Source organism: Gymnoscopelus braueri, assembly GCF_963280865.1.
Source record: "Gymnoscopelus braueri genome assembly, chromosome: 6".
In the NCBI taxonomy this organism is placed as follows: Eukaryota; Metazoa; Chordata; class Actinopteri; order Myctophiformes; family Myctophidae; genus Gymnoscopelus; species Gymnoscopelus braueri.
Window position 1 is genome coordinate 50,711,585 of NC_137607.1, and position 11,062 is coordinate 50,722,646.

The 11,062-nt window shown below is 41.9% G+C and overlaps 1 protein-coding gene across 3 annotated transcripts; it reads right to left on the bottom strand.

Annotated features, from left to right (window-relative positions):
• Positions 1 to 672: 672 nt before the first annotated feature.
• Positions 673 to 9,666, bottom strand: hnrnpm (heterogeneous nuclear ribonucleoprotein M). Of its 3 annotated transcripts, XM_080431037.1 has the most exons (16): positions 9,372 to 9,666; positions 8,050 to 8,231; positions 6,337 to 6,389; positions 5,632 to 5,639; positions 4,672 to 4,765; positions 4,179 to 4,544; positions 3,876 to 4,029; positions 3,196 to 3,245; positions 3,040 to 3,100; positions 2,787 to 2,915; positions 2,663 to 2,704; positions 2,265 to 2,336; positions 2,068 to 2,169; positions 1,369 to 1,943; positions 1,212 to 1,263; positions 673 to 1,097 (listed from the first exon to the last, which is right to left on the bottom strand). In XM_080431037.1, the coding sequence occupies exons 1-16, from the start codon at positions 9,443 to 9,445 to the stop codon at positions 934 to 936; spliced, it is 2,178 nt and encodes a 725-aa protein (XP_080287163.1). In that variant the 5' UTR covers positions 9,446 to 9,666; the 3' UTR covers positions 673 to 933. The 3 variants fall into 3 exon arrangements, with proteins under 3 accessions (XP_080287163.1, XP_080287161.1, XP_080287162.1); XM_080431035.1 differs by lacking the exons at positions 8,050 to 8,231; positions 9,372 to 9,666 and having other exon boundaries at positions 2,663 to 2,692; positions 2,772 to 2,915; positions 5,632 to 8,034; XM_080431036.1 differs by lacking the exons at positions 2,663 to 2,704; positions 8,050 to 8,231; positions 9,372 to 9,666 and having other exon boundaries at positions 5,632 to 8,033.
• Positions 9,667 to 11,062: the final 1,396 nt, after the last annotated feature.

Genomic DNA, 11,062 nt, shown 5'->3' on the forward strand with positions numbered 1-11,062 from the left:
TAAGTGGTAAAATATAAGGCACCACATCAGGTAAAACCTTCTGCACGAGAAACAATTTATTCACACTAGGCAGATGCATGTAACCTGACTGCCAGATGGGGGCGGTATTGAGTAACTAGTTTCTCAAGAGAAACAAATGTGACGAAAGCTTCTTTGGATCTGGAAGCGTCAGGTTAAGATGCATGCCCCTATCCAGTTATGGCACAGCTAATCGCTCAAGACAGATTCTGCCAACATCAGAATCTGTCAGCACCTGAGCACCAGTGCCTTGAACATGTAGTGTTGTTAGTAGGAATAAACACAGAAAATTCTCTCTTTTTTTATCACCGTAAGGGTTCCCAGATTGCGCCACAGCCTGCCACTGCCAGATCAATTAGTGCAGTACTCGGTATCATAGTTCTTGGGGGCATCAGGGATCTTCATATGGGTATAAATGGGACACTGATCTGTAGATTTTTAGTTTTGGACAACTACTGATCCAACTTCTCAATCGGTAAGGGCAACACACCCTCAGGTCCTCTGGAGTGGGATAGTGATACACACACCAAGTTTGAAGTTTATATCGGTCAGCCAGTTCCAAGATAAATTATTATAGATTGAACATTTTGCTGCTTGTACCTGTATGACAAATAAACCCCTCTTCATTCTTGAAATGACAACAGAAACCAAGAATTTCTAGATTTTCAAAATTTATTTATCAAAAACACCTTACAGGTCAAACCCAATGACAGGTGAAGCATGATGTAAAAGAAATAAAGTCAACTAAAACTTTGACTAAAAAAATTAAACATTGAACAATATCTAAAATAACACAACTGCACTGTTACAAATGCCTAATAAAGTAACAAAATAATTATAAAGGTCATTCAACAGACAGGGCGCTAGGATATCAAAGCCATGACGACACGTCAACTGTTGTACAGACAAGATAGCTTATGCATTCCTATCAATCCTAACGTCAATCTCTCTCCCATTCAGCCTATAGCCGTTCATACTCCGGCAGGCACGCTCAGCGGTCTCAGGGCAATCAAAGCGGACCACACCACAGCCCTTGGACTTCCCGTTCTCCATCTTGATGTCGGCATACTGGACCATTCCTGTAGTAGGTAGATATGAGATAATGTGTGGTGAAAGGTATTTTAGTTTGATAGAAAATACATACAAATAAATGTTATTCTATTGTTAAATTAACAATAAAAAAAAAGTCTTACCACATGTGTTGAAGGTATCCTTCAGCATCTTCCAGGTGAAGTCAAAGGGCAGCTGAAAAACAACGAACATTCAGGTCAATTTGAATCCCATCTGTTAAGTTATTGTAAAACCCAATAAAAAAATTGAAATGATCGATATCTCGTATGAGACACTCACATTTCTGACAAAGATCTGGCAGCCCTTCCTAGGGTTGCCAGCTCCAGGGCCTCCAGCTGCAGCTCCTCCGAAGGAATTGCCCCCAAAGCCTCCACGGTCTAAATCAGCGGGACGATCGAACTGACCACCAACACCGCCGCCGCCTCCCATCCGGTCCATGTTAGAACCCATCCGGTCGAGTCCTCCAGTTGGGAATCGGTCGAGGCCGCCAGCAGAGCCCATGCGGTCGAAGTTGTTGCCCATCCTGTCGAGGCCACTGTTGCCCATGCGGTCCATGGCCGCGGGGGAGCTGAAGTCGAGGCCGCCACTCATGCGCTCCAAACTGGACGGGCCTAGGCGGTCAAACCCAGTTGGGCCGAGGCGGTCCATGCTGGAGCCCATACGGTCCAGGCCAGAACCAAGCCTGTCCATACTGGGCCCCAGCCGGTCCATCCCCGAGCCCATTCGGTCAAAGCCAGAACCCAGCCTGTCCAGCTCGGACACGCGGTCCATCCTATCCATGCCTGCTATGCGGTCCATGCCAGCTCCCAGGCGGTCCATTCCAGAATTCATGCGGTCCACACCCATGGAGTTTCCTACAAGATTTTAGCGAGACAAGCAAATATGTCACATAATGGGACCAAGTCACAATAAACACCAGACCTTATGAGACACGGCAGGGGAATTTGTTTTAATTATCAAAATCCTGGAAGTACTAACCCATTCCTCTTTCAAAGGACTCTCCAAAATTATTGCGAGACATGCCCATTTCATTTCGACCAAACTCCCTGTCAAAAGCACCACCAATTCCACGGTCCATCTCTGACAATGCAAGAGATTAAACCATTAGAAGAGATCAGCAAAACGTGAAAATGTTCCACGCTCGCTGTAGAATACGTTATGTGCCTTCTTCTTACCATTTGCTCGGCCCATTCCAGAGGGTCCGAAACGGTTGTCCATGTTGTTCATCCCGCCAAAATTGTCCATGCCTGAAGAGTGTACGGACTAAGTATTAACAAAAGCAAACAGAAACTACTACCACTATTAAGCTTTATTATTTATGCAACACTTCATGCATAAGAATGCAACTCAAAGTGCTATAAAATACAGCAAAAAAGAAAGAAAATGCACAAACAAAATGATCGGCGGAGTTAAAAACGAAATTGTTCATGAAATAAAACAGAAAGTATCATAGATAAAATGCTCATTAAAAGCTATCCATTTGCCTTTAAAGACAAGTGGAGGCTTTTAACTGGTGCTTAAAGATGTTTACAATGTTTAATGAGACCTATGGATAATACATAAAACCACACACCTCCCATGCGACCTCCCATGTTTCCAAAGCCTCCATCCATTCCTACAAGTCAAAACAGCCAGCTGATTAGCCATTGCCATAGCATAACAAGGTTTTATCATTTAAAAACATGCCATGCTATTACCTCCAGGGCCCATGTTGCCCATGCCTGCTGCGCCTCCACCACCACCACCCCCTGCTCCTCTGTTGAGTTGTGTAGCGTCAATGGGCTGGCCTCCAGGCCCCAGGCCCAGACCAATACCACTCAGGCCACCTGGAAGAGAGAACATTAGGGAGTAGAATAACACATTTCAGCTTCGTCAGTCATGGCAATGAATCTCTAGGATTTTGATCCTGATGAAGTAGTTTTTTTTTTCTTTTTTCTTTTTTTTACTTACGGGGAAGAGCAGCTGGTCTCTCAGGTGGTCCAAAGTCTGCCTTGGGCATGGACTTCTCATCCTGAAAATGACAAAACAAAGTAGTCATTTGTTTTAAACATAAAAGAGAAAATAAACTTAAAAAAGGTACGTATAGTATAGGCTTAAGCAACTTACCAGTTTAACATGCATGACCCTGTTGAACAGCAACTGACCATTGAACATGGCTAAGAACAAGAAGTTAAGGAAACGCACAAGAGACATTTCAAAAAGGTCCCACTATAAACCACAGTGATGCAAACAAGGTAAAAAGGGTGAGAACATTCTGTGGATAAATAGAAGTGCCTGCATGCTATCAATGTCAAAAGAATGTTTTCTTCTTCAATCAAAACCGCGAAGGCTCTTGTCAGACTCAAGCAAATCTGTGATGCGAACAATTTTCTAGTGAACTTGGAGTAAAAGAGCAGTGGACCACTACCGAGCAAATCAGGAAGGGCTGTTGTGCATCGGTGTGTAGCGCCTACTGTTATTGTACACAAAAACGAATCACTGAATTGTCATATAGAACTGCTGCTGAATAGTATTTGACTAAGCACAATGCTTAACCCATTAAGACAGGGGAAAGCATCTCTCATTTAAGTTTTTAACCACTTTAACCATTATCTTATACTTTGGCTATTTTTGAATAGACAAAGTATAAAATAATGGTTAAAGTGGTTAAACAGATGCGTTCCCGGTTTTAATGGGTCAAGTTAAAATCAACAAATTCTGCAACTGACCAATGAGGTGACCTAGCTTGAATCTGTCTGAGTCACGTAACATGACCACCACTATATTACATTTTCAAAAAAGGATACAGACAGCCTGGACCGCTTCGATGGGCATGTCGAAGGTGACTGTACCCATGCCTCTGCTCTTCCCATCCTTGTCCTCCAGGATGTCTGTCCTCACCACCATGCCTGCCATGCTGAACACCTCCTTCAGTTTCTTCCAGCCCACTTTGTAGTCCAGCTATAAACAATAGGCCAGATAGGTCTGGTTAGTTAGATGTTCACCACATTACAAGCCAGGCTTAAAGCTGGAACATATATCGTAGATATATAAAATAATATATTTTATATTAAATAATATTCCACATTTTAAAATATAGGGCCTCTCACATTAGCCACGAAGACTGTGCTGCCGATCTTGCCAGCCTGCAGGCCATGGATGATCTCGTTGGGAATGTTGGGGTTGTTCATCAGGCTGGGAGGGATATTGACCGTTGGGCCACCAGGGCCAGGGCCCGGGCCCATGCGGTCCATGTTCATGCCGCCGCCACCGCCCATGCGGTCCATGTTCATGCCACCACCCATCCGATCCATGTTCATGCCCCCCATACGTTCCATACCTCCCATGCCACCCCCCATGCCGCCACCCATGCCTCCACCCATGCCCCCCATGCCGCCATGGCCTCCAGCGGGTCCGCCACCTCCTCCTCCCTGGGCCTTGTGCACTTCCCTCTGAGCAATGATACCATCAGGGTCCTGTGGCACATGGGAAAGGAATTTAGTGGAATTCTCACTCTCACTCTCACACACAGTTTTTAACAGTAGTCCAAATTCACATTCCACGGTAGTTTCACAGCTCATTATGACCCATGGCTTAGTCTACCTCTTTAACTTTCAAAGGACGTCCATTGCAGTTGTGTTTGTTGACCTTCTCCACAGCTTTCTTCATCAGCTCCTCAGTCCTAAACTCAACAACACTGTAAAGGATAGAAAAGTCCAGAGTTAACAGGTATGTTGTAATGAACTACCAGAGTTTCAGATTCTCTGTTCAATGTTTTTGTGTACTGTGAGGAGGACCGTATAAGCAGCTGGAATCAGTACAGAGCCATGTAGTAAGTTGCAATCAGAAGGTGTATTTATTCACCATAGAAATACAAACAGGACAAGACCACCTGTAGCTCTTCACTCTCAACAGACAACTCAACTGGCAAGAGGCAGACTTTATGCTCAGCTGAGCTAATGGGCCAGCCTGGACTATACCATTCAAAGGGGTGCATTCTAAATCTAGCATAACATAAACAGATCGTACAATAAATAAACACCATAAATACTTAAATACCCTTAACCCCACAAGTATATTAAAAGTATCGCTGTTCTACAAAATACTTTCCTCACTACTACAACAACCACCATAAGCAACTCTATAACACATCACAACCCCCAGCCCCGCCCCTCTGCCATTCTGACTTGGTCCAGACCAATTATACTGGACAGAATAGCTCAACTTGAACAGTAACCATTAAGATTCCAATCGTCACATTTGAATGGTAGTCCAAGCTGGCTCATTAGCATAAAAGGCTGTCACTTGCCAATTGACTGAGGTCTGTTGAGGGTGAAGAGCTACAGGTGGTGTTCTTGTACCGTTTGCATTTTCTATGGTGAATAAATACACCTTCTGGTTGAAACCTACTACATGACTCTGTACAGATTCCAGAAACTACTACAGTACTCTAATGTAATATTAAAATGTGACTGTAAACAAACATGCATTCCTAGTTTGTACAGACTATGTCCAGACTTGTCTAATGTACAGGGTTTCAGATAGTGATGAAAAGGTACTTACGCGCATCCCTTTTTTGATTGAAGACAAGGTAATAGCCCAAAGAAGATGTGAAGAGAAAAGAAAATTAGTAAAAGCTAGACATTGAGAGATGGAACACTACAATTGGCAGTTGAGTATTTTTGAATAATTGAGCATCATGCACAATCAAACACTCATTTGTAAGGCCTTGAATTTTAGCCTTCAATAATATACACATTTTCAGATCTCACAATCCTCATCACCAGACACTTACAAATTCCAGAGAGCGTGGTGATTCTTGAACCACTAAAAGTATTTTCCAACCTCAAAAGTCAGAAAATCCACAAACAAAAAGGGGATTCCCTACAACAAAGATATTGGAAAGATCTAGCCCATTAAACCAATTCTAAAAGGAAGGCATTACATTTAACAACAATCTAACAGCCATGTTTCAACCGCTTGCGGACTGGACCACATTTATACTATACGTTCCTAATGAACAAATCCAGCAACCACAGGGACATTATCAGCTACAGCAATCCCACAGGACTGGCTACTAGGAAACCTGAAAACCTGTATAATTAAGCACCGACCCATCAGTCAGTGCCAAGGACGACACCGAACACTCCTCAGTGTCACCATCTGACACACTCCCCCCAACAATGAAAGTAAATAAAGAAACCCAAGCAGACAAAGGTTTGTCTAGCTTAATTCATAGTGTTTTTATTATGCATTTTTTGCACTTACCCTTGATTTGCCTTCTGCGTCCATTAAGTGTTCCACGTACGTTACCTCACCCACTACAAATCAGATCCCAGAGACGACACACACCAAGGGAGAGAAGCCGAGAGAACAATGGGGATTTAGAGCAGAAACACAAGTGGGGCTGGCCGGTGACAGTGAGCTCGGACTGACAGTCCTGAGCCTTCCCCCAGCACCTCAGCGGCAGCACAATCTGATACAGGTCTACAAAATGCAAGCTTGCATCTTATAGAACAAAATGAAGACTTCTTAGCCTGTCCCTGTTGGAATCCAGAAACACCATAAGCAATAGTTTGAGGACAACAACTCTTAAGTAGCCATTAGCCCTCCCATTTGGATATTGCCATCAAAAACCATCCATCTTCTGGCAATAGATTGAGGACAACAACTCTTAAGTAGCCATCAGCCCTCCTATTTGGATATTGCCATCAAAAACCATCTCCTATGCAAGTATAATTAACCTGTTGGCAATTTCAAGATAGCAAAGCTCATTCAATGCTTCAACTCATAGCAACCCTCTTTTTGTCAAATATTGCCATTGGAAACCACAGGCTAATGCACCAATACATTTGCCCATTGTCTGTATCTAGGAGTTCATCTACACTAGCAAAGGGCAGACTATGATATCTACAAAAAGCTGTTCATCTCTGAAATAGTGAATCTGATTTTTTTATCCCAAGTCGACCATAGCCACGCCTTAGCTCTAGATGATGTGTCTGTTCAATGAAAATGGACATCACTGGCCAAACCTCTAGCTACAAGGACAGGACGCAAGAAGCTGCTTCATTTTGTAGACCTGTACCCCAAGAATTCCCGAACACACATCAGTTTGGCACAACATGGAGATCTGCTGAGAAAACATTTGCCACGTCAAGGTTCAAACCTAAAAAAGAAAATGCAATTTAACTCCACAGTGAATTATTATAAATTCAGTACGAAGTACTGAAAATGGATTGGTAACCTCTTAACACATGCTTCATCACATTAAAGCAGATGCCAATTTGATGCATTGCTTTTGATACATCTGAAGCTTGCCCAAGCCATTTAGCTGTGCAACTTCTAACAAAGAAGTCGGATTAAACAACACATAATCATAAATTCTACATTTTATCCAAGTTGATGGACACATACGCTACTCCATACTGAAATTCAATTGTGTTACATGAAGGTCTCAAAACAGTCTCCAATTGGCACATCTCCAAGATTGGGATCAGAGTTTTGCTAAATGCTGGCATAATGCACCTGACTACAATTCTCAGGGCAAAATCACATCGATGAGGATGTAGGCCTATTCTTTCATTCGTTTCACCATTCAGTGTCACAAGCTATTGAATTTGTACATTTGTGTAATATCTTGTACAACTTCAACGTCATATGAACCATATGGGCTTTGGTAATTATGAGAGGAAATAACAGTCTAAAATCCACGTTCACAGCACTACAAATCTTAAAACTATGGTAAGATGACCAGACACATGCCTCTCGAACTTGAGGACTCCTCCCATTCTTTTTCTCTTCAGCCAATTCCCATAGAACTCATGCCACATTGTACAACGAGAGTCCATGAGCAAATTTCCCAAAACCCTTCAAAAAGCAAGCCAAAGTGATCCTTCACAATGACCAATGAAGATGTATCTTTTACCAAGACCATAGTTGTACAACTGTACAAGAAGTCAAATTCCTATGTTGAGACGTTACCTTTCTCTTTCATCAGGTCTTTGAGTGCTTGCCATTTCACATCGTAGGGGATGTTGCTGACAAACACCCTGTATCTTTTGTTCACGTTTCCATAGGGTTCAAAGCGCCCGCCACCCCCTCTCTTCTGGGGCCTTTCCTTCCGCCCCCCCGTGGACTCGTGCTTGGGCTTTCCATTCATCTCGCTGTGAGAAAAAAAATCAGTGGGATTAAGTCAATATCGACGACAAAGTTATATTTAAAAATGTAGTATTCTATCTTTTCTGTTCTTCACATTGGTCACATAGATGTTTAGAATGTATTAACCCTTAGTCGCAGAAACATACCACATGGCCTATTTGTGACCGAGTAAAAATTGTTCATTGACCCTAAATGCACATCAAAAAGGCTGATAAAAATAATATACAAAAAAGAATATAATTTTGCAAGGATCACCAACCTAAACCAGGGCCATAGTCATAGATTTATATCGTATTATTAAAATGCAGAGTGGATTACTTTGTCCAACAAATAGGCGGGCCCGAACATGAACTAGGAATTAAAATAACCTTTATTCCCATTAGTATCAACAACACGTTATAGCAATTAAGATGTAATAAAATGTAGGCTATATAAATTAAATGTTGGGACAGCTACAGTACTTAAGTTAATCCTCCTCGTAGCCAATATATGACTAACGTGATGAATTCCAAAGTACGACCGACGCCTCGATAGGTCGTGTTTTCAAACTAAAATGGCGCATTTTCAAAATAGAAATCAAAATTTCTAATATCAATTGAAATGTTGGGAAAGGGTCATCTGTAGCGCGAAAGGTTCGTGCAAGGCATTAATTGTTTTCTTAAATGTAGCCAATGCAGCTAGCTAGCTGATGAGCTAAGCTAGCTAAAAGCCTAACAAAGAAAGGTTGAATGAATGGATGTGTCGTCGTTACCAGTGTTGCCAGATTTTGAGAGAGAAATAAGCAACCGGGTCTAAGAAAACAAGCCCAAAGAGAAGCGACTATTATATGCCACACATTGTCCATTTTGTAAAAAAAATAAAATATATATATATATATATAATTTTTGAAATAAAATGTGGAACACCACCACAAATCTTGCACCAAACATTTTCAGATGGGGGTTAGGGGACGAATGATTAAATGTGGGGGTCCATGACTTAATGAAGAAAATATTTGAGAACCACTAGTTTAAATATAAATTAGCCCGAATAAGCCCACATAAGCACCTACACTTTAGAAACAGCCCCCAAAATCCAAGCAAAATTATAGAAAAATAAGCCCAAAGTCACTTATGATAAGCGGACATGGCAACCCTGGTCGTTACCCTTGCTGCTTGGCTGGCTGCACCAGGGCCGGGCCTGTCTTCTCTGGAGCGCCATCGGCCTTTTCAGTCGACATCTTCCTGCGCAGTTTCTTTCTGTTGGCTTCTTCTTGTTTAAAACGCGAGCTTGAAATTGCCTTTCACACTGTCCCCGTTTCCGTTGATAGCAACTTGCGTAGGGCCTAACTTAACTTTAAAACTGATAATGTATACTATACAACAATTAATACCGTTCACAGGACGACAGAACAGCGCGGCGTTTCCCAGAAGCTAACGAAATGGCGGAGAGAAAAAAAATGTCGCTAGTGTTTGTTATCTCGGCTTGGAAGGTGATTGGAGGAGAGCAGCCAGAGAGGATTCTGGGAACCGCCTTTGTAGCTATAGAAATACGCCTTCTCCACTACTCTGCTTCTCAGTGTTGCCATGTCCGCTTATTATAAGCGAGGTTGTGCTTATTTTTCTGTGAAGTTGCTTGTAAATATTGCGGGTTGCGTTTTTTTGGGCTTGTTTCTAGTGTGTAGTTGTTTATTTTGGCTTGTTTCACAATTTTTGCGAAACGGTGGTTCTCAAATATATTTTCCTCCCTCCCCTCCCCTAACCCCCATCTAAAAATGTTTTGTGCCAGGGAGGGAACCCCCTACTAGTAGAGGACCTGGCTAAGATATGTATGCACTGAATTTAGGAGAGAATATCTCAACTGTTTTAGGCTAATATGACCCCAGGGAACAACTTAGGAACTATGAGAAATTCTCTATCCGGGGCGAAATACCCGAAAATGACCACGCCCTTCTAATGGTCAAAAAACATGATTTAGACACCAAGTTTGCATTTGTAGCTCATCTGGTTCAAACATAGCCAAAACCTTTTTCAGGTGGCGGCCATTGGATTTGGCCACTATGATGATCCCGAAGGTTGCTATAGCTCGGGTACCCTTGCTACATCATCAGAGCATGCCCTGGGTTATATCTGGGACAGATTTGGTGCTTTTAGATTGATTCACGCGAAAATATTCTTATGGCCCTGGACTGTAATAAGTTGACAATTTTTAGCCGTTTTTTTTAGCTGTTCTGTAATAAAATTTGACATTTTACACTTTTCTATTTTTCACTAAACATGAGTATTGTGAACATTTTGAGCACCTCAGAAAATCTGTAGCTCCAACGGTTTAGAAGAGAGAGCCATGTTTGAAGTAGCGGTCATTTTAAAAGGGGGCCCGCATAGAGAATTTCTCATAGTTCCTAAATTGTTCCTTGGGGTCATATTAGCCAAGAACAGTTGAGATAATCTCTCCTAAATTAAGTGTATACATATCTTAGCCAGGTCCTAGACTATACCAGATTTGTGTTGTTGGAATGTTTACAAAAATATTCCAAATATTCCACATTTTATTTCAAGATTTAAAAAAAGCAGATCTACAAGCTCACATCGTGACGCTTGTATATCGGCTATTTTCAATGTGCACAGTATGTATATAGGTTTAAAGTGGTCTTTAAAGTTCTCAGCCTCATAAATGCCCTAGTTGCTTGCTTCTATTGGGCTTGTTTTCCTAGACCTGGTTGCTTATTTCTCTCACAAAATATGGCAACGCTGGCCTTCTCCAATCTCCACTATTGAGTCTCCTGAAAAGAAGAAACACAAACCCCACAAAGTATTGTGTGATAAAAAAAAGTAAATTCTTATTTATAACATTTCTG